Below are 25886 nucleotides of genomic sequence, written 5' to 3' on the forward strand. Positions count from 1 at the left end.
ATTTCAGAGCGCCTGCGGACCGCACGTTTATAACCCAGAGGACTAGACCTGTATTTCAGAGCGCCTGCGGACCGCACGTTTATAACCCAGAGGACTAAACCTGTATTTCAGAGCGCCTACGGACCGCACGTTTATAACCCAGAGGACTAGACCTGTATTTCAGAGCGCCTGCGGACCGCACGTTTATAACCCAGAGGACTAGACCTGTATTTCAGAGCGCCTGCGGACCGCACGTTTATAACCCAGAGGACTAGACCTGTATTTCAGAGCGCCTGCGGACCGCACGTTTATAACCCAGAGGACTAGACCTGTATTTCAGAGCGCCTGCGGACCGCACGTTTATAACCCAGAGGACTAAACCTGTATTTCAGAGCGCCTACGGACCGCACGTTTATAACCCAGAGGACTAGACCTGTATTTCAGAGCGCCTGCGGACCGCACGTTTATAACCCAGAGGACTAAACCTGTATTTCAGAGCGCCTGCGGACCGCACGTTTATAACCCAGAGGACTAGACCTGTATTTCAGAGCGCCTGCGGACCGCACGTTTATAACCCAGAGGACTAGACCTGTATTTCAGAGCGCCTGCGGACCGCACGTTTATAACCCAGAGGACTAAACCTGTATTTCAGAGCGCCTACGGACCGCACGTTTATAACCCAGAGGACTAGACCTGTATTTCAGAGCGCCTGCGGACCGCACGTTTATAACCCAGAGGACTAAACCTGTATTTCAGAGCGCCTGCGGACCGCACGTTTATAACCCAGAGGACTAGACCTGTATTTCAGAGCGCCTGCGGACCGCACGTTTATAACCCAGAGGACTAAACCTGTATTTCAGAGCGCCTACGGACCGCACGTTTATAACCCAGAGGACTAGACCTGTATTTCAGAGCGCCTGCGGACCGCACGTTTATAACCCAGAGGACTAGACCTGTATTTCAGAGCGCCTGCGGACCGCACGTTTATAACCCAGAGGACTAAACCTGTATTTCAGAGCGCCTGCGGACCGCACGTTTATAACCCAGAGGACTAGACCTGTATTTCAGAGCGCCTGCGGACCGCACGTTTATAACCCAGAGGACTAAACCTGTATTTCAGAGCGCCTGCGGACCGCACGTTTATAACCCAGAGGACTAAACCTGTATTTCAGAGCGCCTGCGGACCGCACGTTTATAACCCAGAGGACTAAACCTGTATTTCAGAGCGCCTGCGGACCGCACGTTTATAACCCAGAGGACTAGACCTGTATTTCAGAGCGCCTGCGGACCGCACGTTTATAACCCAGAGGACTAAACCTGTATTTCAGAGCGCCTGCGGACCGCACGTTTATAACCCAGAGGACTAGACCTGTATTTCAGAGCGCCTGCGGACCGCACGTTTATAACCCAGAGGACTAAACCTGTATTTCAGAGCGCCTGCGGACCGCACGTTTATAACCCAGAGGACTAAACCTGTATTTCAGAGCGCCTGCGGACCGCACGTTTATAACCCAGAGGACTAGACCTGTATTTCAGAGCGCCTGCGGACCGCACGTTTATAACCCAGAGGACTAGACCTGTATTTCAGAGCGCCTGCGGACCGCACGTTTATAACCCAGAGGACTAGACCTGTATTTCAGAGCGCCTGCGGACCGCACGTTTATAACCCAGAGGACTAGACCTGTATTTCAGAGCGCCTGCGGACCGCACGTTTATAACCCAGAGGACTAAACCTGTATTTCAGAGCGCCTGCGGACCGCACGTTTATAACCCAGAGGACTAAACCTGTATTTCAGAGCGCCTGCGGACCGCACGTTTATAACCCAGAGGACTAGACCTGTATTTCAGAGCGCCTGCGGACCGCACGTTTATAACCCAGAGGACTAAACCTGTATTTCAGAGCGCCTGCGGACCGCACGTTTATAACCCAGAGGACTAAACCTGTATTTCAGAGCGCCTGCGGACCGCACGTTTATAACCCAGAGGACTAGACCTGTATTTCAGAGCGCCTACGGACCGCACGTTTATAACCCAGAGGACTAAACCTGTATTTCAGAGCGCCTGCGGACCGCACGTTTATAACCCAGAGGACTAGACCTGTATTTCAGAGCGCCTGCGGACCGCACGTTTATAACCCAGAGGACTAAACCTGTATTTCAGAGCGCCTGCGGACCGCACGTTTATAACCCAGAGGACTAGACCTGTATTTCAGAGCGCCTGCGGACCGCACGTTTATAACCCAGAGGACTAAACCTGTATTTCAGAGCGCCTGCGGACCGCACGTTTATAACCCAGAGGACTAGACCTGTATTTCAGAGCGCCTGCGGACCGCACGTTTATAACCCAGAGGACTAAACCTGTATTTCAGAGCGCCTGCGGACCGCACGTTTATAACCCAGAGGACTAGACCTGTATTTCAGAGCGCCTACGGACCGCACGTTTATAACCCAGAGGACTAAACCTGTATTTCAGAGCGCCTGCGGACCGCACGTTTATAACCCAGAGGACTAGACCTGTATTTCAGAGCGCCTGCGGACCGCACGTTTATAACCCAGAGGACTAGACCTGTATTTCAGAGCGCCTGCGGACCGCACGTTTATAACCCAGAGGACTAAACCTGTATTTCAGAGCGCCTACGGACCGCACGTTTATAACCCAGAGGACTAGACCTGTATTTCAGAGCGCCTGCGGACCGCACGTTTATAACCCAGAGGACTAGACCTGTATTTCAGAGCGCCTGCGGACCGCACGTTTATAACCCAGAGGACTAGACCTGTATTTCAGAGCGCCTGCGGACCGCCCGTTTATAACCCAGAGGACTAGACCTGTATTTCAGAGCGCCTGCGGACCGCACGTTTATAACCCAGAGGACTAGACCTGTATTTCAGAGCGCCTGCGGACCGCACGTTTATAACCCAGAGGACTAAACCTGTATTTCAGAGCGCCTGCGGACCGCACGTTTATAACCCAGAGGACTAAACCTGTATTTCAGAGCGCCTACGGACCGCACGTTTATAACCCAGAGGACTAAACCTGTATTTCAGAGCGCCTGCGGACCGCACGTTTATAACCCAGAGGACTAAACCTGTATTTCAGAGCGCCTACGGACCGCACGTTTATAACCCAGAGGACTAAACCTGTATTTCAGAGCGCCTACGGACCGCACGTTTATAACCCAGAGGACTAGACCTGTATTTCAGAGCGCCTGCGGACCGCACGTTTATAACCCAGAGGACTAAACCTGTATTTCAGAGCGCCTGCGGACCGCACGTTTATAACCCAGAGGACTAAACCTGTATTTCAGAGCGCCTACGGACCGCACGTTTATAACCCAGAGGACTAAACCTGTATTTCAGAGCGCCTGCGGACCGCACGTTTATAACCCAGAGGACTAAACCTGTATTTCAGAGCGCCTACGGACCGCACGTTTATAACCCAGAGGACTAAACCTGTATTTCAGAGCGCCTGCGGACCGCACGTTTATAACCCAGAGGACTAGACCTGTATTTCAGAGCGCCTGCGGACCGCACGTTTATAACCCAGAGGACTAGACCTGTATTTCAGAGCGCCTACGGACCGCACGTTTATAACCCAGAGGACTAAACCTGTATTTCAGAGCGCCTGCGGACCGCACGTTTATAACCCAGAGGACTAGACCTGTATTTCAGAGCGCCTGCGGACCGCACGTTTATAACCCAGAGGACTAGACCTGTATTTCAGAGCGCCTACGGACCGCACGTTTATAACCCAGAGGACTAAACCTGTATTTCAGAGCGCCTGCGGACCGCACGTTTATAACCCAGAGGACTAGACCTGTATTTCAGAGCGCCTGCGGACCGCACGTTTATAACCCAGAGGACTAAACCTGTATTTCAGAGCGCCTACGGACCGCACGTTTATAACCCAGAGGACTAGACCTGTATTTCAGAGCGCCTGCGGACCGCACGTTTATAACCCAGAGGACTAAACCTGTATTTCAGAGCGCCTGCGGACCGCACGTTTATAACCCAGAGGACTAGACCTGTATTTCAGAGCGCCTACGGACCGCACGTTTATAACCCAGAGGACTAAACCTGTATTTCAGAGCGCCTGCGGACCGCACGTTTATAACCCAGAGGACTAAACCTGTATTTCAGAGCGCCTGCGGACCGCACGTTTATAACCCAGAGGACTAGACCTGTATTTCAGAGCGCCTACGGACCGCACGTTTATAACCCAGAGGACTAGACCTGTATTTCAGAGCGCCTGCGGACCGCACGTTTATAACCCAGAGGACTAGACCTGTATTTCAGAGCGCCTACGGACCGCACGTTTATAACCCAGAGGACTAAACCTGTATTTCAGAGCGCCTGCGGACCGCACGTTTATAACCCAGAGGACTAGACCTGTATTTCAGAGCGCCTGCGGACCGCACGTTTATAACCCAGAGGACTAAACCTGTATTTCAGAGCGCCTGCGGACCGCACGTTTATAACCCAGAGGACTAAACCTGTATTTCAGAGCGCCTGCGGACCGCACGTTTATAACCCAGAGGACTAAACCTGTATTTCAGAGCGCCTGCGGACCGCACGTTTATAACCCAGAGGACTAAACCTGTATTTCAGAGCGCCTACGGACCGCACGTTTATAACCCAGAGGACTAAACCTGTATTTCAGAGCGCCTACGGACCGCACGTTTATAACCCAGAGGACTAAACCTGTATTTCAGAGCGCCTGCGGACCGCACGTTTATAACCCAGAGGACTAGACCTGTATTTCAGAGCGCCTGCGGACCGCACGTTTATAACCCAGAGGACTAAACCTGTATTTCAGAGCGCCTGCGGACCGCACGTTTATAACCCAGAGGACTAGACCTGTATTTACATCAAGCTCTTTACGAGACTCCGAGTCTGCACTGAAGGGACTAACATCATCTGCTACTCTTATAATCACACTGAAGTGGATCGGGAAACCTGCTTCATAGTTTTGCTCAATATAGAAGTTATCAATAGGCCAGAAATCATATTGCATAACCACGCCTTGCTTTCTATGCCACAGGAACTTCCACAGTTCTGCTGATGTGTCCAGAAGAAACTGGAACAGCCTTGAACAACTCAGTCTTGAAGAAGTTTAACCTCCGCTTACCAAGGCTTGCGATGACCTCAGCTTTATTAATAACTGTAGTTGTGACGTTCTCCACGTGCTGTCGAGCCTCAAGCTGTTATTATAATTACAAACACATCTAATCCGAGTAAAGACAGACAGACAGTTGAATGACAGATTCTTCTGGAGTAAATATGCATGTAGACAGGAAGAGGGTTTAGCAAACACTTGCTCGAGACAGTCTGAAGAACAGGGAACTGCTCATGATAGAGTCTGTTGATGAGTGTGAAGCTGACGGAGAAAGATTCTGTAAGAATCATAAAGAATCTGCATGCTCAAACACACAAATGAAAGTACGTCTGAAATAAACACAAGGGTTTTGCATCTACACACAGTGCGCTGTCACATGTACAAGAAGAAGAGTTGGATGGAGAAAAACAAGTCTAGACTAAGTCGTGTCTGTTTGACTGTCAGGTGTTAAGTGCAGATCTCCAGTGTCCCATCATGCACCTCTTCCCTGTGCTGCGTGTGTGTCCTGCACCGGTGGTCGGTGTGTGTGTCGCTGAGCTGCGTGTGTGTCCTGCACCGGTGGTCGGTGTGTGTGTCGGTGTGTGTGTCGCTGAGCGGCCGGGCGCTGGAGTCCTCCTCTGTGGAGCTGAAGCCGGAGTCTCCGCTGCCGTGCCGGCTGGGACCGCCGGTGTCCGGATCCTCAGGGATGCAGATCTGCAGGTCCAGGACGGTGTCCGCCTCCGCGCCGCTCGTGTCCAGCTGATCCCACACAGAGCCGGAGCTTTGAGGCAGGAGATGCGGCGTCTCCGAGTCCGACAGCCAAAGCTGGAGACACACAGAGAACAGGTTCTACATATAAATAAAGCAACTTGGATCAAATGGCCTTCCTCAACCACAGCTTCTTACAGGAAGAAGAGTCAGTGCTAAGCAGTTGATGAAGAGTTACGTCTCCGGTGTGTGTTTAACACAAGAGCAAACATTCACTGGGTCGAATCTCTGACACGAGCGGTTCTCAAGCCACTTATTGGTTGTCTCTGTGATCTGATCAGGAGCAAAAATCACATCTGATCATTCCTCATTCCAAGACTCTGCAATATTCTCCTGAAGCTGTAGAGCAGGGGTGCCCAATCCTGCACAGTTCATCTCAACCCTAATCAAACACACCTGCCTTTCATTTTCAAGTGATCCTGACGTGCTCTGAAGACCCTAACTGGTTGCTTCAGGGGTGTTTGATTAGGGTTGGAGAAGAACTGTGCAGGACCGTCGATCGCCAGGAGCAGGATTGGGCACCCCTGCTGTAGAGGATTTCCCAGCAGCTGAAAACACTGAGCTACAGATGATCTATTAGTAGAAGAGCCCGCTCGGTTTCACTGCCATTCATCACTCCACACACAACCGGCATTATTCTGCCAAAGACTTGATTCTGTCTCTCACGTTGGCCAGAGCAGAACTGAGACTGAGCCGGGCTTCTCCCAAGCGTTTCTCTCTATTCTGTGCCTGATGGAGTTGCGGTTCTTGCCACTGTCGCCTTGGCTTCGGCTTGCTTAGTTGGGGACATTTATTATTCAACAATATTATTGATCTGCCTTACTTCAGGTGGACGATGATGCAATTTTCTTCTAGAAACAAACTGTGTTGTATTATTTTCCTGTTATCACTGAGAAGCTGCTTTGATACGCGCTGTATAAATAAAGCTGACTTGACTTTTCCTGAGACGGCAATGGCTTTTTAAGGTGTGCATTTGCTTAAATTTAGCTAATTTCCTGACCAATAATTTGTGGTTAAGAATAAAAGCTCAGTGTTTAGCCTTTTATTTCTTGGGATATGCAAGTTCCCAGCATTACCCATCAACAAAGCCCTCTGGGAAAAGAGGAATGAAGGACTGTCCGCTTGAACAGAAACAGGAATGTCAAGGTTACAGGAGGAGATCGAGTGGAAACTCTTCTGTCTATGGTGAACACTACAGTAAACCACCGTATGTGTGTGAGACTGGAAACAGGACAGGAGTTCAGAACTTATTCTCACTATATGTATTTTCAGTCCTTATAAGGTAACAGTTAATTGTATTGAATGAGAATCATATTTCTGTCTTTGTGAATGTATTAAACCAACAGCCGAAGTAATAAACTTTCTAACCCTGACCCTTTCTGAGTCTCTCCTGCTCACCAAAGCTGCATTTATTGATCAAAAATACTGTAAATCATCAGTTCTCTATGTGAATATACAGTAAAGTGTAATTTATTCCTGTGATCAAAGCTGAATGTTCATCATTACTCCAGTCTTCAGTGTCACATGATCCTCCAGAAATCAGTGTAATATGATGATCTGATGCTCAAGACACATTTATGAGTATTATCAGTGTTGAAAACTGTCATACATTTTATTCTTCAGGATTTTTTTAATAGAAAGTTGAAAAGAACAGCTTTTATTTGAAATAGAATGTTTTGTAACATTATAAATGTTTTGATCGATTGAACCCATGCTTGAGATATGTCTGGTTCATGAGGAAACTGTGGTTCAGCACCTGCTCGAGCGGAAACATCTGCAGGCGAGCGGTGAGAGACGGCAGACAGCTTTGCCCTCGCACCCATCACACCACCACACCACACGCCAACTACACGCCATCACGACACCCCAACTACAAAGCTTTCATAATCGTTCTAGTTCTGAGCACAACTGTGGCAGTAACAGCACTTACACCACGGTCTGGGTGAATACTGGATTCTGATTGGCTGCAGGGTGTCCATTAAAACGTGATGTAGGACACCTAGTAAAGGAGTTCTAAAACCGTTAGATTTAGATTGTAAAACTAATTCAAATATAAACTAATGTTTTAAAAATGGTTCGGACGGTTCACGCCTCGCCGGCGTCCATTAATACCTGACAATGGACACCTCGTCGGGCATTAACCCTTACAGAGAATCACTGCCAGAACAGTTTTTCCAGCCGATGAACAATAACATTGACAGTCAGAATCTATCCTTCTTCAGAGAGCTCCAGAATTTAAAGCAGCAGAAGACAAAACTGCAGCACACTTATAATGTGATCATCCGCCAGTGCGGATGCTATATAGTTTTCGATATCATTCTTGGAGTGAACGGGCCTTTTTGATAAATGTATTTTGACAAACAGTTCATCTACGTATAACAACTAACTGACACATCTTTAATCAAAGGTCATTGAAAACTTGTGATATCATAGCATGTAACAAAGACTATAAATGCTTTTACCTCCTGAATGTGAGGCGGGAGTTGAACATTTGGGTAGAAAATGCTCTTTAAGAACTCAAACGCCTTGTAAAAGATAAACCACACCAGCAGCACCAGCAGGAAGCACAGCCCCAGCGATAACAGGAAGTACAGAAATATCTGCCAGTATGGAGTCAGTCCTGAAATCACACACAGCATTCAATCTCTACACGTCTCACACTCATTCATCTGCGCTGGACTAGCCATGACATCTGAAGCATAGACTCTGCCTTATGTAACATGATCCATAAATAGTAGGTTATAAATGTCATAGATGTTGCTGAATAACCATATCAATTATGTAGCATATGACAATTACATTTATTAAATGAATCATGTTTCTCAGAATGGCAGCCTTAACTAGGTAAAGTTGCTTCAGGTTAAGGTGCAGTGAGGGGTAAGTTGTGTCACTAAAGCACATTATTTAGTTTTCACTTCTATGGCTGAATGTTTAAGAAACTTTTGAGTGTGGGTTGATCATTAACATTATTGAAGCTTGAGGTTAAAATGACACCTGACTCATAAATGACACATGATGACACTGATTACATCTGTAATCAGACATGAAGAGTTATTAACAACCATATATGACTCTTCTTGTTGATTTCACTGTGTGTGTGTGTGTGTGTGTGTGTGTGTTGGATCTGCTGACCTTCATTGCTTGTGCAGTGTGTGTCACTGAAGACACTTGTCTTGTAGTAGAAGTCATAGCGACTCTGAACTCTCACACAGTACCACGTCCATCGGTCCAGCTCAGACAGCGTCACCACATTATTCTGCGTCTTCAAGACTTCAGCCTTCTGCACAGGCACAAGAAGAGAGGGAATGGGTTAGCTAATAGCGGGAACGCTATACTTCACTCAGCAGTACCATTATTATCATTTTTTATATTATTATTATTATTCCAGTGAAATCCACATACTCAGACTTCTGGACCTCAGTGTTTGTGGAAATAATTCTAAAGTACTTTAATGGAGAAGAATCTGGATAAAGATCTAATCTGGATAGAGATTAGAAACCAACATATTTCTAAAGGAAGTGCTCATCATGCTAGTAAAAGCACTTCTGTATTCCTTCAGTCTCAGAAATGATGCTGACATCAGGGATTCTACTAGGCCACACTCAATACCACTTTCAGACACTCTCTGTCCTGCAGAGATCAGCCCTGCTCAAACACACCTGAACCAGCTAATCAAGGTCTGCAGGACACTAGAGAACACCAGGCAGGTGTGTTTGATCAGGGCTGGTCTCTGCAGGACACCAGAGAACCCCAGGTAAGTGTGTTTGATCAGGGCTGATCTTTGCAGGACACCAGAGAACCCCAGGCAGGTGTGTTTGATCAGGGCTGATCTTTGCAGGACACTAGAGTACACCAGGTAGGTGTGTTTGATCAGGGCTGATCTCTGCAAGACACTAGAGAACACCAGGTAGGTGTGTTAGATCAGGGCTGGTCTCTGCAGGACACTAGAGAACACCAGGTAGGTGTGTTTGATCAGGGCTGATCTCTACAGGACACCAGAGAACCCCAGGTAGGTGTGTATGATCAGGGCTGGTCTCTGCAGGACACTAGAGAACCCCAGGTAGGTGTGTTTGATCAGGGTCAGGGCTGGTCTCTGCAGGACACTAGAGAACACCAGGCAGGTGTGTTTGATCAGGGCTGGTCTCTGCATGACACTAGAGAACACCAGGTAGGTGTGTTTGATCAGGGTCAGGGCTGGTCTCTGCAGGACACTAGAGAACACCAGGCAGGTGTGTTTGATCAGGGCTGATCTCTGCAGGACACTAGAGAACCCCAGGTAGGTGTGTTTGATCAGGGCTGGTCTCTGCAGGACACTAGAGAACACCAGGTAGGTGTGTTTGATCAGGGTCAGGGCTGGTCTCTGCAGGACACTAGAGAACACCAGGCAGGTGTGTTTGATCAGGGCTGATCTCTGCAGGACACTAGAGAACCCCAGGTAGGTGTGTTAGATCAGGGTCAGGGCTGGTCTCTGCTGGACACTAGAGAACCCTAGGCAGGTGTGTTTGATCAGGGCTGAACTCTGCAGGACACTAGAGAACACCAGGTAGGTGTGTTTGATCAGGGCCGGTCTCTGCAGGACACTAGAGAACCCCAGGTAGGTGTGTTTGATCAGGGTTGGGGCTGATCTCTGCAGGACACTAGAGAACACCAGGTAGATGTGTTTGATCAGGGCTGATCTCTGCAGGACACTAGAGAACACCAGGCAGGTGTGTATGATCAGGGCTTATCTCTGCAGGACACTAGAGAACCCCAGGCAGGTGTGTTTGATCAGGGCTGAACTCTGCAGGACACTAGAGAACCCCAGGCAGGTGTGTTTGATCAGGGCTGAACTCTGCAGGACACTAGAGAACCCCAGGTAGGTGTGTTTGATCAGGGCTGATCTCTGCAGGACACTAGAGAACACCAGGCAGGCGTGTATGATCAGGGCTTATCTCTGCAGGACACTAGAGAACCCCAGGCAGGTGTGTTTGATCAGGGCTGAACTCTGCAGGACACTAGAGAACCCCAGGTAGGTGTGTTTGATCAGGGCTGATCTCTGCAGGACACTAGAGAACCCCAGGTAGATGTGTTTGATCAGGGCTGATCTCTGCAGGACACTAGAGAACACCAGGTAGGTGTGTATGATCAGGGCTTATCTCTGCAGGACACTAGAGAACCCCAGGCAGGTGTGTTTGATCAGGGCTGAACTCTGCAGGACACTAGAGAACCCCAGGTAGGTGTGTTTGATCAGGGTCGGGGCTGATCTCTGCAGGACACTAGAGAACACCAGGTAGATGTGTTTGATCAGGGCTGATCTCTGCAGGACACTAGAGAACACCAGGCAGGTGTGTTTGATCAGGGCTGGTCTCTGCAGGACACTAGAGAACCCCAGGTAGGTGTGTATGATCAGGACACTAGAGAACACCAGGCAGGTGTGTTTGATCAGGGCTGGTCTCTGCAGGACACTAGAGAACCCCAGGTAGGTGTGTATGATCAGGGCTGGTCTCTGCAGGACACTAGAGAACCCCAGGTAGGTGTGTATGATCAGGACACTAGAGAACACCATGCAGGTGTGTTTGATCAGGGCTGGTCTCTGCAGGACACTAGAGAACCCCAGGTAGGTGTGTTTGATCAGGGCTGGTCTCTGCAGGACACTAGAGAACACCAGGTAGGTGTGTTTGATCAGGGTCAGGGCTGGTCTCTGCAGGACACTAGAGAACACCAGGCAGGTGTGTTTGATCAGGGTAAGGGCTGATCTCTGCAGGACACTAGAGAACACCAGGCAGGTGTGTTTGATCAGGGCTGATCTCTGCAGGACACTAGAGAACCCCAGGTAGGTGTGTTTGATCAGGGTCGGGGCTGAACTCTGCAGGACACTAGAGAACCCCAGGAAGGTGTGTTTGATCAGGGCTGATCTCTGCAGGACACTAGAGAACCCCAGGCAGGTGTGTTTGATTAGGGCTGAACTCTGCAGGACACTAGAGAACACCAGGTAGGTGTGTTTGATTAGGGCTGAACTCTGCAGGACACTAGAGAACACCAGGTAGGTGTGTTTGATCAGGGCTGATCTCTGCAGGACACTAGAGAACACCAGGTAGGTGTGTTTGATCAGGGCTGAACTCTGCAGGACACTAGAGAACACCAGGTAGGTGTGTTTGATCAGGGCTGGTCTCTGCAGGACACTAGAGAACACCAGGTAGGGGTGTTTGATCAGGGCTGATCTCTGCAGGACACTAGAGAACACCAGGTAGATGTGTTTGATCAGGGCTGATCTCTGCAGGACACTAGAGAACACCAGGCAGGTGTGTTTGATCAGGGCGGATCTCTGCAGGACACTAGAGAACCCCAGGCAGGTGTGTTTGATCAGGGCTGAACTCTGCAGGACACTAGAGAACCCCAGTCAGGTGTGTTTGATCAGGGCTGATCTCTGCAGGACACTAGAGAACCCCAGGCAGGTGTGTTTGATCAGGGCTGATCTCTGCAGGACACTAGAGAACCCCAGGCAGGTGTGTTTGATCAGGGCCGAACTCTGCAGGACACTAGAGAACACCAGGCAGGTGTGTTAGATCAGGGTCAGGGCTGGTCTCTGCTGGACACTAGAGAACCCCAGGCAGGTGTGTTTGATCAGGGCTGAACTCTGCAGGACACTAGAGAACACCAGGTAGGTGTGTTTGATCAGGGCTGGTCTCTGCAGGACACTAGAGAACACCAGGTAGGTGTGTATGATCAGGGCTTATCTCTGCAGGACACTAGAGAACACCAGGCAGGTGTGTTTGATCAGGGCTGATCTCTGCAGGACAATAGAGAACCCCAGGTAGGTGTGTTAGATCAGGGTCAGGGCTGGTCTCTGCTGGACACTAGAGAACCCCAGGCAGGTGTGTTTGATCAGGGCTGAACTCTGCAGGATACTAGAGAACACCAGGTAGGTGTGTTTGATCAGGGCTGGTCTCTGCAGGACACTAGAGAACACCAGGTAGGTGTGTATGATCAGGGCTTATCTCTGCAGGACACTAGAGAACCCCAGGCATGTGTGTTTGATCAGGGCTGAACTCTGCAGGACACTAGAGAACCCCAGGTAGGTGTGTTTGATCAGGGCTGATCTCTGCAGGACACTAGAGAACACCAGGTAGATGTGTTTGATCAGGGCTGATCTCTGCAGGACACTAGAGAACACCAGGCAGGTGTGTTTGATCAGGGCTGGTCTCTGCAGGACACTAGAGAACCCCAGGTAGGTGTGTTTGATCAGGGCTGATCTCTGCAGGACACTAGAGAACCCCAGGTAGATGTGTTTGATCAGGGCTGATCTCTGCAGGACACTATAGAACACCAGGTAGGTGTGTATGATCAGGGCTTATCTCTGCAGGACACTAGAGAACACCAGGCAGGTGTGTTAGATCAGGGTCAGGGCTGGTCTCTGCAGGACACTAGAGAACCCCAGGTAGGTGTGTTTGATCAGGGCTGGTCTCTGCAGGACACTAGAGAACACCAGGTAGGTGTGTTTGATCAGGGTCAGGGCTGGTCTCTGCAGGACACTAGAGAACACCAGGCAGGTGTGTTTGATCAGGGTAAGGGCTGATCTCTGCAGGACACTAGAGAACACCAGGCAGGTGTGTTTGATCAGGGCTGATCTCTGCAGGACACTAGAGAACCCCAGGTAGGTGTGTTTGATCAGGGTCGGGGCTGAACTCTGCAGGACACTAGAGAACCCCAGGAAGGTGTGTTTGATCAGGGCTGATCTCTGCAGGACACTAGAGAACCCCAGGCAGGTGTGTATGATCAGGGCCGGTCTCTGCAGGACACTAGAGAACCCCAGGTAGGTGTGTTTGATCAGGGCTGATCTCTGCAGGACACTAGAGAACACCAGGTAGATGTGTTTGATCAGGGCTGATCTCTGCAGGACACTAGAGAACACCAGGCAGGTGTGTTTGATCAGGGCTGGTCTCTGCAGGACACTAGAGAACCCCAGGTAGGTGTGTATGATCAGGACACTAGAGAACACCAGGCAGGTGTGTTTGATCAGGGCTGGTCTCTGCAGGACACTAGAGAACCCCAGGTAGGTGTGTATGATCAGGGCTGGTCTCTGCAGGACACTAGAGAACCCCAGGTAGGTGTGTATGATCAGGACACTAGAGAACACCAGGCAGGTGTGTTTGATCAGGGCTGGTCTCTGCAGGACACTAGAGAACCCCAGGTAGGTGTGTTTGATCAGGGCTGGTCTCTGCAGGACACTAGAGAACACCAGGTAGGTGTGTTTGATCAGGGTAAGGGCTGATCTCTGCAGGACACTAGAGAACACCAGGCAGGTGTGTTTGATCAGGGCTGATCTCTGCAGGACACTAGAGAACCCCAGGTAGGTGTGTTTGATCAGGGTCGGGGCTGAACTCTGCAGGACACTAGAGAACCCCAGGAAGGTGTGTTTGATCAGGGCTGATCTCTGCAGGACACTAGAGAACCCCAGGCAGGTGTGTTTGATTAGGGCTGAACTCTGCAGGACACTAGAGAACACCAGGTAGGTGTGTTTGATTAGGGCTGAACTCTGCAGGACACTAGAGAACACCAGGTAGGTGTGTTTGATCAGGGCTGATCTCTGCAGGACACTAGAGAACACCAGGTAGGTGTGTTTGATCAGGGCTGAACTCTGCAGGACACTAGAGAACACCAGGTAGGTGTGTTTGATCAGGGCTGGTCTCTGCAGGACACTAGAGAACACCAGGTAGGGGTGTTTGATCAGGGCTGATCTCTGCAGGACACTAGAGAACACCAGGCAGGTGTGTTTGATCAGGGCGGATCTCTGCAGGACACTAGAGAACCCCAGGCAGGTGTGTTTGATCAGGGCTGAACTCTGCAGGACACTAGAGAACCCCAGGCAGGTGTGTTTGATCAGGGCTGATCTCTGCAGGACACTAGAGAACCCCAGGCAGGTGTGTTTGATCAGGGCTGATCTCTGCAGGACACTAGAGAACCCTAGGCAGGTGTGTTTGATCAGGGCTGATCTCTGCAGGACACTAGAGAACACCAGGTAGGTGTGTTTGATCAGGGCTGATCTCTGCAGGACACTAGAGAACCCTAGGCAGGTGTGTTTGATCAGAGCTGATCTCTGCAGGACACTAGAGAACACCAGGTAGGTGTGTTTGATCAGTGCTGAACTCTGCAGGACACTAGAGAACACCAGGTAGGTGTGTTTGATCAGGGCCGGGGCTGAACTCTGCAGGACACTAGAGAACACCAGGCAGGTGTGTTTGATCAGGGCTGAACTCTGCAGGACACTAGAGAACACCAGGTAGGTGTGTTTGATCAGTGCTGAACTCTGCAGGACACTAGAGAACACCAGGTAGGTGTGTTTGATCAGGGCCGGGGCTGAACTCTGCAGGACACTAGAGAACACCAGGCAGGTGTGTTTGATCAGGGTCGGGGCTGAACTCTGCAGGACACTAGAGAACCCCAGGCAGGTGTGTTTGATCAGGGCTGATCTCTGCAGGACACTAGAGAACCCCAGGTAGGTGTGTTTGATCAGGGCTGATCTCTGCAGGACACTAGAGAACACCAGGCAGGTGTGTTTGATCAGAGCTGATCTCTGCAGGACACTAGAGAACACCAGGTAGGTGTGTTTGATCAGAGCTGATCTCTGCAGGACACTAGAGAACACCAGGTAGGTGTGTTTGATCAGGGCTGATCTCTGCAGGACACTAGAGAACCCCAGGCAGGTGTGTATGATCAGGGCCGGTCTCTGCAGGACACTAGAGAACACCAGGTAGGTGTGTTTGATCAGTGCTGAACTCTGCAGGACACTAGAGAACACCAGGTAGGTGTGTTTGATCAGTGCTGAACTCTGCAGGACACTAGAGAACCCCAGGCAGGTGTGTTTGATCAGTGCTGAACTCTGCAGGACACTAGAGAACACCAGGCAGGTGTGTTTGATCAGGGTCGGGGCTGAACTCTGCAGGACACTAGAGAACCCCAGGCAGGTGTGTTTGATCAGAGCTGATCTCTGCAGGACACTAGAAACACCAGGCAGGTGTGTTTGATCAGAGCTGAACTCTGCAGGACACTAGAGAACACCAGGCAGGTGTGTTTGATCAGGGCTGATCTCTGCAGGACACTAGAGAACCCCAGGCAGGTGTGTTTGATCAGGGCTGATCTCTGCAGGACACTAGAGAACCCCAGGCAGGTGTGTTTGATCAGGGCTGATCTCTGCAGGACACTAGAGAACACCAGGCAGGTGCGTTTGATCAGAGCTGATCTCTGCAGGACACTAGAGAACACCAGGCAGGTGCGTTTGATCAGAGCTGATCTCTGCAGGACATGAGAACACCAGGCAGGTGTGTTTGATCAGGGCTGAACTCTGCAGGACACTAGAGAACACCAGGCAGGTGCGTTTGATCAGAGCTGATCTCTGCAGGACACTAGAGAACCCCAGGCAGGTGTTTGATCAGAGCTGAACTCTGCAGGACACTAGAGAACACCAGGCAGGTGTGTACGATCAGGGTCGGGGCTGAACTCTGCAGGACACTAGAGAACCCCAGGCAGGTGTGTTTGATCAGAGCTGAACTCTGCAGGACACTAGAGAACACCAGGCAGGTGTCTTTGATCAGAGCTGATCTCTGTAGGACACTAGAGAACCCCAGGCAGGTGTGTTTGATCAGTGCTGAACTCTGCAGGACACTAGAGAACACCAGGTAGGTGTGTTTGATCAGAGCTGATCTCTGCAGGACACGAGAACACCAGGCAGGTGTGTTTGATCAGGGCTGAACTCTGCAGGACACTAGAGAACACCAGGCAGGTGCGTTTGATCAGAGCTGATCTCTGCAGGACACTAGAGAACCCCAGGCAGGTGTTTGATCAGAGCTGAACTCTGCAGGACACTAGAGAACACCAGGCAGGTGTGTACGATCAGGGTCGGGGCTGAACTCTGCAGGACACTAGAGAACCCCAGGCAGGTGTGTTTGATCAGAGCTGAACTCTGCAGGACACTAGAGAACACCAGGCAGGTGTGTTTGATCAGAGCTGATCTCTGTAGGACACTAGAGAACACCAGGCAGGTGTCTTTGATCAGAGCTGATCTCTGCAGGACACTAGAGAACCCCAGGCAGGTGTGTTTGATCAGTGCTGAACTCTGCAGGACACTAGAGAACACCAGGTAGGTGTGTTTGATTAGTGCTGAACTCTGCAGGACACTAGAGAACACCAGGCAGGTGTGTTTGATCAGAGCTGATCTCTGTAGGACACTAGAGAACACCAGGCAGGTGTCTTTGATCAGAGCTGATCTCTGTAGGACACTAGAGAACCCCAGGCAGGTGTGTTTGATCAGTGCTGAACTCTGCAGGACACTAGAGAACACCAGGTAGGTGTGTTTGATTAGTGCTGAACTCTGCAGGACACTAGAGAACACCAGGCAGGTGTGTTTGATCAGGGTCGGGGCTGAACTCTGCAGGACACTAGAGAACCCCAGGCAGGTGTGTTTGATCAGAGCTGATCTCTGCAGGACACTAGAAACACCAGGCAGGTGTGTTTGATCAGGGCTGAACTCTGGAGGACACTAGAAACACCAGGCAGGTGTGTTTGATCAGAGCTGAACTCTGCAGGACACTAGAGAACACCAGGCAGGTGTTTGATCAGGGCTGATCTCTGCAGGACACTAGAGAACCCCAGACAGGTGTGTTTGATCAGGGCTGATCTCTGCAGGACACTAGAGAACCCCAGGCAGGTGTGTTTGATCAGGGCTGATCTCTGCAGGACACTAGAGAACACCAGGCAGGTGCGTTTGATCAGAGCTGATCTCTGCAGGACACTAGAGAACACCAGGCAGGTGCGTTTGATCAGAGCTGATCTCTGCAGGACACGAGAACACCAGGCAGGTGTGTTTGATCAGTGCTGAACTCTGCAGGACACTAGAGAACACCAGGCAGGTGTGTTTGATCAGTGCTGAACTCTGCAGGACACGAGAACACCAGGCAGGTGTGTTTGATCAGTGCTGAACTCTGCAGGACACTAGAGAACCCCAGGCAGGTGTGTTTGATCAGAGCTGAACTCTGCAGGACACTAGAGAACACCAGGCAGGTGCGTTTGATCAGAGCTGATCTCTGCAGGACACTAGAGAACCCCAGGCAGGTGTGTTTGATCAGAGCTGAACTCAGCAGGACACTAGAGAACACCAGGCAGGTGTGTACGATCAGGGTCGGGGCTGAACTCTGCAGGACACTAGAGAACCCCAGGCAGGTGTGTTTGATCAGAGCTGAACTCTGCAGGACACTAGAGAACACCAGGCAGGTGTGTTTGATCAGAGCTGATCTCTGTAGGACACTAGAGAACACCAGGCAGGTGTCTTTGATCAGAGCTGATCTCTGCAGGACACTAGAGAACCCCAGGCAGGTGTGTTTGATCAGAGCTGATCTCTGCAGGACACTAGAGAACACCAGGCAGGTGTGTTTGATCAGAGCTGATCTCTGCAGGACACTAGAGAACCCCAGGCAGGTGTGTTTGATCAGGGCTGATCTCAGCAGGACACTAGAGAACCCCAGGTAGGTGTGTTTGATCAGGGCTGATCTCTGCAGGACACTAGAGAACCCCAGGCAGGTGTGTTTGATCAGGGTCGGGGCTGAACTCTGCAGGACACTAGAGAACACCAGGCAGGTGTGTTTGATCAGAGCTGATCTCTGCAGGACACTAGAGAACCCCAGGCAGGTGTGTTTGATCAGAGCTGATCTCTGCAGGACACTAGAGAACCCCAGGCAGGTGTGTTTGATCAGTGCTGAACTCTGCAGGACACTAGAGAACACCAGACAGGTGTGTTTGATCAGGGCTGATCTCAGCAGGACACTAGAGAACCCCAGGCAGGTGTGTTTGATCAGAGCTGATCTCTGCAGGACACTAGAGAACACCAGGCAGGTGTGTTTGATCAGGGCTGATCTCAGCAGGACACTAGAGAACCCCAGGCAGGTGTGTTTGATCAGAGCTGATCTCTGCAGGACACTAGAGAACCCCAGGCAGGTGTGTTTGATCAGGGCTGATCTCAGCAGGACACTAGAGAACACCAGGCAGGTGTGTATGATCAGGGTCGGGGCTGAACTCTGCAGGACACTAGAGAACCCCAGGCAGGTGTGTTTGATCAGAGCTGGTCTCTGCAGGACACTAGAGAACACCAGGCAGGTGTGTTTGATCAGGGTCGGGGCTGAACTCTGCAGGACACTAGAGAACCCCAGGCAGGTGTGTTTGATCAGGGCTGATCTCAGCAGGACACTAGAGAACCCCAGGCAGGTGTGTTTGATCAGGGCTGATCTCTGCAGGACACTAGAGAACCCCAGGCAGGTGTGTTTGATCAGGGCTGATCTCTGCAGGACACTAGAGAACCCCAGGCAGGTGTGTTTGATCAGGGTCGGGGCTGAACTCTGCAGGACACTAGAGAACCCCAGGCAGGTGTGTTTGATCAGGGTCGGGGCTGAACTCTGCAGGACAGGGTCCCTCGAGGGCCAGAGATGAGGATTGCTGATCTATGCAGTGCAACTGCTGGTCATTAGCACACAGATACCTGATAGTCTTCGAGCCGCTTCCAGTAGTGGATGAGGTAATAGATGTCGGGGACCAGCGTCTTCATGGACTCGTTGTTGCTGCTCAGAGGGTCAGTGATGACGATCTCCAGGTCTCCTTTAACAGAGGTCAGCTTCACACTGGATGGAGGACCTAAACAAGCTAGACAAGAAGCACAGAGCTGAGGTCACACCGCAGAATCAAGAGCAGAGGCCAATTACAACAGACCAGTTTAATTACCCTCTTTATCTGGGCAGAAGTTGATGGTAGTCCAATTGGAGAACTGCTGTGCTATGTTGGCCCGCACACGCAAGAGATACATGCCATGGTAACCCAGTCCAGCATCAGTGAAATCGCAGCGCCGCTCCAGAACATCAACACACACAGTGCTCCAGATCTGCTTATGAGACGCCTTACGGGAATGAAACGCCCTGTTGGAGGAAAGACCACATGAGTGACTCGATTCATCATGTGAAGTACAGCACTCACTGACCATGGACAGAGGGTTTCTTCATGATGCCTGAGGGAAACAGCTGGATGTCTCCCATTTGGAGTTTATTTATTAAAGCATTAACATGTCATGCCTTGGACGTCCATCCCACGGTTTACTTGCTTCGGTGTGTCTGTATTCTTATTTACTTACAATATACAGTATAATGCTTTAGAAATCATTATCATTGACTGGATGACGCCTGTTCCCATTAACTTTTGCCTATGCTTTGCATAGATTTGGCAAACATTTGTCAGTCTGAAGAGGACTGGCTTCATGGATTGAGTGTCTGTAGGCAATGAAGATTATGAGCATCAATAAAGCTCAAGCACAATTCAGCACATTTCTCACTTAATTCTTACTGAAATCATGTAAAAATGGCACGAATTATTAGAAAAATTATTCTATATTACACATCAAGGTAATTATGTTGTACTGCCTTTAATTTAAGCAGATATTAATTTCTGTGTTACAGAAACAAGTCACATCGAGAAGAGCTAGAATAAAACAAAACAACTGGACAGATTACGATAATGAGAAATGGAGGAAAATAATGTCAATATATAAAAATATTTATATACTACAGGACATGAACCTCAAATCTCTTACAAGAATCTATTATGACCTGTCCAGCCTGTGTAATTATTTTTCAGTTTGTTATCTGTAATTAGAAGATTGGCTCAATAAGCTGAATAAACATGATGTTATGGATGAAGGCAGGGATAGTGTTCTTACGCGAGGTACTGTGCAGTGAAGGTGAGCGTCCCGTTAATGGTGCTCTGCTGATCGCCAGCCCAGTCCCAGCGCAGAACATACTGTGTGTTGAGACTCTGAACAGAGAGATTCTGAGGACGGCTCCAATCAGCAAGAGCTGGGAGACACACACACACACACACACGTTTAGTTTAGGTCACAGGTTTTCACATGCCACATAGTATTTTTACAGTGTAAAAGTAAAACGCTTCCTATAACACCTGATGTACTCATTACATCATAAGAATGGCATCAACGCTAATGTTAGTCTTTCTGTTGATATTCCGAGGTTTGCATAAGTCAGCCGTATCCAGATCCGATGGAGGACCTGCGGCTAGACACGAACGCATGATGTAGTCTAGAGGTCGACCGATTCATCGGTTTAGCGATATATTGGTGCTGATAGTTGAAAGATTCGTTTGGTGAACATCAGTACGAGAGCGCTGAGAAGAGACTACGGCATTATACAGAACGAGAGCGGCCTCTAGAGGCCAAATAAAACTGGCACCGCATGTTTATTGCGTTACTGGCTGCGTGCAGCACAGAGATCACAAACTGCATACGCTAACACTTCAGGTGCGCATTTAAACCACAGACAGCGAGACAGCAGAATACAACAGTCCATGTTGCCATATAAAGTAATTGATTTGTTGACGAGATGCTGCATTAGAGAAAGAACAGCGGTATGTCGGCCGTCGAGGCTGAGAGGACTCTAACATTAGTTCCTCAAGCGGTTAAAACAACGTGACTAAACATTTGGGTTAGGTTTGCGTGTGTCTTTATGTTTTAAGTCTGTTTTAATTGTTAACTTTGCAGTAGTTTATATCCAGCTGGTCAATTTTATGCATTCATTAGCCAGCGAAGTTGCATATTTAAAGCTAGTGACGTGATTGCTTTCTCAACATCGACATGTTCATGCAGCCGACAGGGACAAATCAGAAACGCATTCGATTCTATTCTTTTTTATCACTGCAATACAGTTATTTTGATTAGATAATCATCAAGTGTTCAAATATAAGAGCAAATAAAGTGAGACTATACATGTGTTATACATTTAAGTAATTTAAATTATCTCTTTAATAAGTTTCAATTTTAATTAAAATCTGGCCTTTGTAGATATTTAAAGATGGATTTATTTGGACACATCTCTTCGGCCTATCATACACATAACACATTATAGACTTCTATAACTCAATGTTAGGCTGCATAGATTAGGTCAGCCGGAACTGGGAACACTTCCCTTAAATCCTGATGTACTCGTTACATCATAAGAAGAATGGCATCTACGCTAATATTAGTCTCTCTGTCTATCCCGAGGTTTTCCCGCAGCCTGCCGTATCCAGATCTGAGGAAGGACCTTCGCCTGGACCCGATGACACCGCAGCGCTGAAGTGCCGACTAGCCTCTCCCTGTGGAGGATCCCTGTACCACTCTACAGATAAAGCGTTGTGGGACATTCGCGATCTCCCCGTAGTGATAAAATAAAATTCTGTATCAAATTTATAGGCAGGACAAGTAGTTTGTTTAGGCTTGGTTTGTGGAGAATTACAAACATGCGCACATATATTCAAACGCACATAACTATAGAATTAATTCTTAATGTGCACGTGAGCATCAGTGTTTCTCACAGGTTCAGTGTAAAGTCTGTGTAGAGAACGTGTCGTCTTAGCGGCCTCTAATTTAATAACTAATTATCCTTTCAACGGAAGTGAATCAATCAAAACTAACTTTAGCTGGTAAATAACATTATTCAAGAACCACTATGAAGCCGAAACAATCTGTTACCTTAAATTATACGTTTATCTCTGTAAAGCAGCTTTGAAACAGTCTACATTGTTAAAAGCGCTATATAAATGAAGATGAGTTGACTCTGAAGCGGGAGCAAATGAGCTAGCGACTCTGAAGCGGGAGCAAATGAGCTAGCGACTCTGAAGCGGGAGTAAATGAGCCAGCGACTCTGAAGCGGGAGCAAATGAGCTAGCGATTCTGAAGCGGGAGCAAATGAGCTAGCGACTCTGAAGCGGGAGTAAATGAGCCAGCGACTCTGAAGCGGGAGCAAATGAGCTAGCGACTCTGAAGCGGGAGCAAATGAGCTAGCGACTCTGAAGCGGGAGTAAATGAGCCAGCGACTCTGAAGCGGGAGTAAATGAGCTAGCGACTCTGAAGCGGGAGTAAATGAGCTAGCGACTCTGAAGCGGGAGCAAATGAGCTAGCGACTCTGAAGCGGGAGTAAATGAGCTAGCGACTCTGAAGCGGGAGTAAATGAGCCAGCGACTCTGAAGCGGGAGTAAATGAGCTAGCGACTCTGAAGCGGGAGTAAATGAGCTAGCGACTCTGAAGCGGGAGTAAATGAGCTAGCGACTCTGAAGCGGGAGTAAATGAGCTAGCGACTCTGAAGCGGGAGTAAATGAGCTAGCGAATCTGAAGCGGGAGTAAATGAGCTAGCGACTCTGAAGCGGGAGTAAATGAGCTAGCGACTCTGAAGCGGGAGTAAATGAGCTAGCGACTGAAGTAGGAGTAAATGAGCTCCTCCAAAAGGAGTTGGTAGAACTGGATCGCTCCGCCAATAGCTCTAGGAAAGGGTTCCTCCGGTGCGAAAGAACATTGTTTTACGGTGCGTTCAAGTCCTCCTGGGAAGTTTGTACGTATGAGGTGGGAAGTCGTGTTTACGGCGGCGTTCAAGTCACTTTCATCGGAGCAAGATGGCGGACTACTTTCTCTTAATAACACAAAAACACAGCAAGGTTCTTAAACTCTAGTTTTTATGTTTTTAATTAATTTATGAAGCCACTGCCAACGTTATCGTTACATGTTGCAATGTTATAGCATATTGCCATCATCATATTCTGTGCAGGCGATTAGCTTACAGCGCTGCAATAGAAAAGCCTGACAATATTACTGATATACCTTCCGCCATGTTTCTCACTGACACGCCCACAACTCGTAAAGACCGGGGCTTACGGTACTGATCCACTTGTCCGACAAGAATGTCGCGTGGTGTCGCGACGCCTCCCCACATTTGTAGGTTGATGGGCGTTCCTCTAGTTTACCGCTATGGGCGTGGTTTTGAGCCAGCGGCCAGTCTAGAACAAAGGACCCGCGAGAGACTTCCCCCCGTCTCCATGTGCTTGCTTCTATTGGATAGCCGTGTCGCATTCAACGGAATTCATTTGCGTGAAGCAACGCCTTTCCCAGATTGCTTTGCGGGCGCGTCAAAGTCGCTTGACATCACCCATAGGAATATAGTGGAGTGCAGCGCGACAAGAGTCGCACGGACAAGTGGATCACCGCCGTAAGAGAACATCCGAGCTTCCCACTGGGAACGACGTTGTGGTTGCGTTCAACTCGTATACGATCTAACGCTATACGCCATTATACCTCTAAAGGGACGACATTTACCCTGAGACATAAATATTTACAGACAGATTATAAAAAAAAAAATAATAAAAAAAAAGTATTTCAACATAAATGTAACAAGCTTACACTTAACAACAACAACAGCTTTTTTTATACAATAGGCTATAGATTCGTAGAGTAGATTTCAGCTGGTCATGTTGTTTTTAAATGCTAAACAGATTGTATGAAGAAAAGACACCATCTAAATATTCACACACACCCTTTCAACATGAAACCAAGACACGAGACCTACACGTTCCCCCAGGAGACAGAAACCTTTTGTGTGTTATGATTACTCACTTCTGACGCACAACCCGGAAGCGCTGCATTGTTTATACCACGTGACGAGCGTCGACATGAGGGCGAATAATAACGACAGAACGTCCACTTTTGGGTTAACTAGCCCTTAATGAGCCGTGACAGCGGAGATCACACACTACTGGACGATTTAAAACAGAGTACAAGCGAACTGAGACGCACCTCCACTGGCAACACACACACACACAGAGAGACAGAGAGAGAATTAAAGAGGCGTAAACAATATCCACACACACACACACACACACACACACACACACTAAAGCCTAGATGAACACACACGTTATGGTTACTAACAAACAAATACTTTACACCACTGGTAATCGTCACTCACCGTAAGGATGGACTCACCCAGTGAACACACACTTTATCGCCACTAACACACACTTTATCGTCACTAACACACACAGACTCACCCAGTGAAACACACACCAGCAGAGAAACACACACTTCAGAGCAGCGGAGCTTCATTGCGCATCTGAATCCGCATCGCGATGAGTCTAGCTGAGATCGAGCTCAAGTTTGTTTCAGTTCCTCTCTCTCTCTCTCTCTCTCTCTCTCTCTCTCTCTCTCTCTCTCTCTCTCTCTCTCTCTCTCTCTCTCTCTCTCTCTCTCTCTCTCTCTCTCTCTCTCTCTCTCTCTCTCTCTCTCTCTCTCTCTCTCTCTCTCTCTCTCTCTCTCTCTCTCTCTCTCTCTCTCTCACACACACACATGATGCGGAAGTGATGTCAGATCATGGCTCAGCTTTCTTCTTCTTCTTCTTCTTCGGTAAATTTTATTGGCAGCTTGCAATCATTGTGCATTACCGCCATCTACAGGACTGAGGTGTGATCACATTGGGACGTTATCATAAAAAATAAAAAAAAATAAAAAAGAATAATAATAATAATAATTATTATTATTATTATCCTACATTATTATTATCCTATCCTAATTATTATCCTACAGGCTTTGATCCTGTAGGATATATATATATATATATATATAGGCCTATATATATATATATATATATATATATATATATATATCCTACAGGATCAAAGCCCAAGCTTCAGCTGACACTGCGTGTTCAGCTCCTCCAGCTTCCACCATTAGCTCCTCAACCTTCAGGACTAATAAAAAAAAAAAAAAAAATAATAAAAAAAAAATTCTACTTGCTATTTGGGTTTCTTTAAGAAAAGTTATAACTGCCCTAACTGTGGACTGTGTGCTAGTTATACTCAATAAGTTTTCCAATGTTAATTCTTTCTTTAGCCTACTGCTCTCTTCATATTTTCCCTTTTCTCTGGTGTATTGTGTACAATCTAAAAGTATGTGTTTTACATTTTCTATTACTCCACAGTTTGTGCATACTCCAGTCTGATGTTTCCCTATAATATGTAATCCACTATTTAAACTTGTATGTCCCATCCTCAGTCTAGTAAACCATGTTTCCTCCTGCCTTTCCAATCCACTGATTTTACTAGCTGTAACCACTTTATGTATGTTATACAAATGCCTGCATTTTCCCTCCTTATCCCATCTCTCCTGCCACATTCTGTTAATTTTGTCCTTAATTATACTTTTAATTTCTGACCTGCTTAATTTG

General features: G+C 48.5%; 1 protein-coding gene across 2 annotated transcripts; it reads right to left on the reverse strand.

Moving 5' to 3' along the window:
• Positions 1 to 4789: 4789 nt before the first annotated feature.
• On the reverse strand, positions 4790 to 25049 carry LOC307001447 (interferon alpha/beta receptor 1b-like). 2 transcript variants are annotated; one of them, XM_079617944.1, is made up of 7 exons: positions 24715 to 25049; positions 20567 to 20702; positions 19582 to 19772; positions 19343 to 19503; positions 8971 to 9118; positions 8301 to 8458; positions 4790 to 5895 (listed from the first exon to the last, which is right to left on the reverse strand). In XM_079617944.1, exons 1-7 carry the CDS (start codon positions 24767 to 24769, stop codon positions 5539 to 5541), a joined length of 1206 nt encoding a protein of 401 aa, XP_079474070.1. In that variant the 5' UTR covers positions 24770 to 25049; the 3' UTR covers positions 4790 to 5538. The 2 variants fall into 2 exon arrangements, with proteins under 2 accessions (XP_079474070.1, XP_079474069.1); XM_079617943.1 differs by having other exon boundaries at positions 24281 to 25019.
• Positions 25050 to 25886: the final 837 nt, after the last annotated feature.

Source organism: Phoxinus phoxinus (assembly GCF_949152265.1).
Source record: "Phoxinus phoxinus genome assembly, chromosome: 7".
Lineage (NCBI taxonomy): Eukaryota > Metazoa > Chordata > Actinopteri > Cypriniformes > Leuciscidae > Phoxinus > Phoxinus phoxinus.

Bases quoted from the DNA above. Each gene is read 5' to 3' on its own strand.
- LOC307001447 (XM_079617943.1), bottom strand. From the start codon at position 24,338: ATGTCGACGCTCGTCACGTGGTATAAACAATGCAGCGCTTCCGGGTTG. The intron at 19,773-20,566 runs GTAAGAACACTA...TTCCTCCAACAG, and splicing joins TTCACTGCACAGTACCTCGC to GGCGTTTCATTCCCGTAAGG. The intron at 19,504-19,581 runs GTAATTAAACTG...CTTCTTGTCTAG, and splicing joins CTTCTGCCCAGATAAAGAGG to CTTGTTTAGGTCCTCCATCC.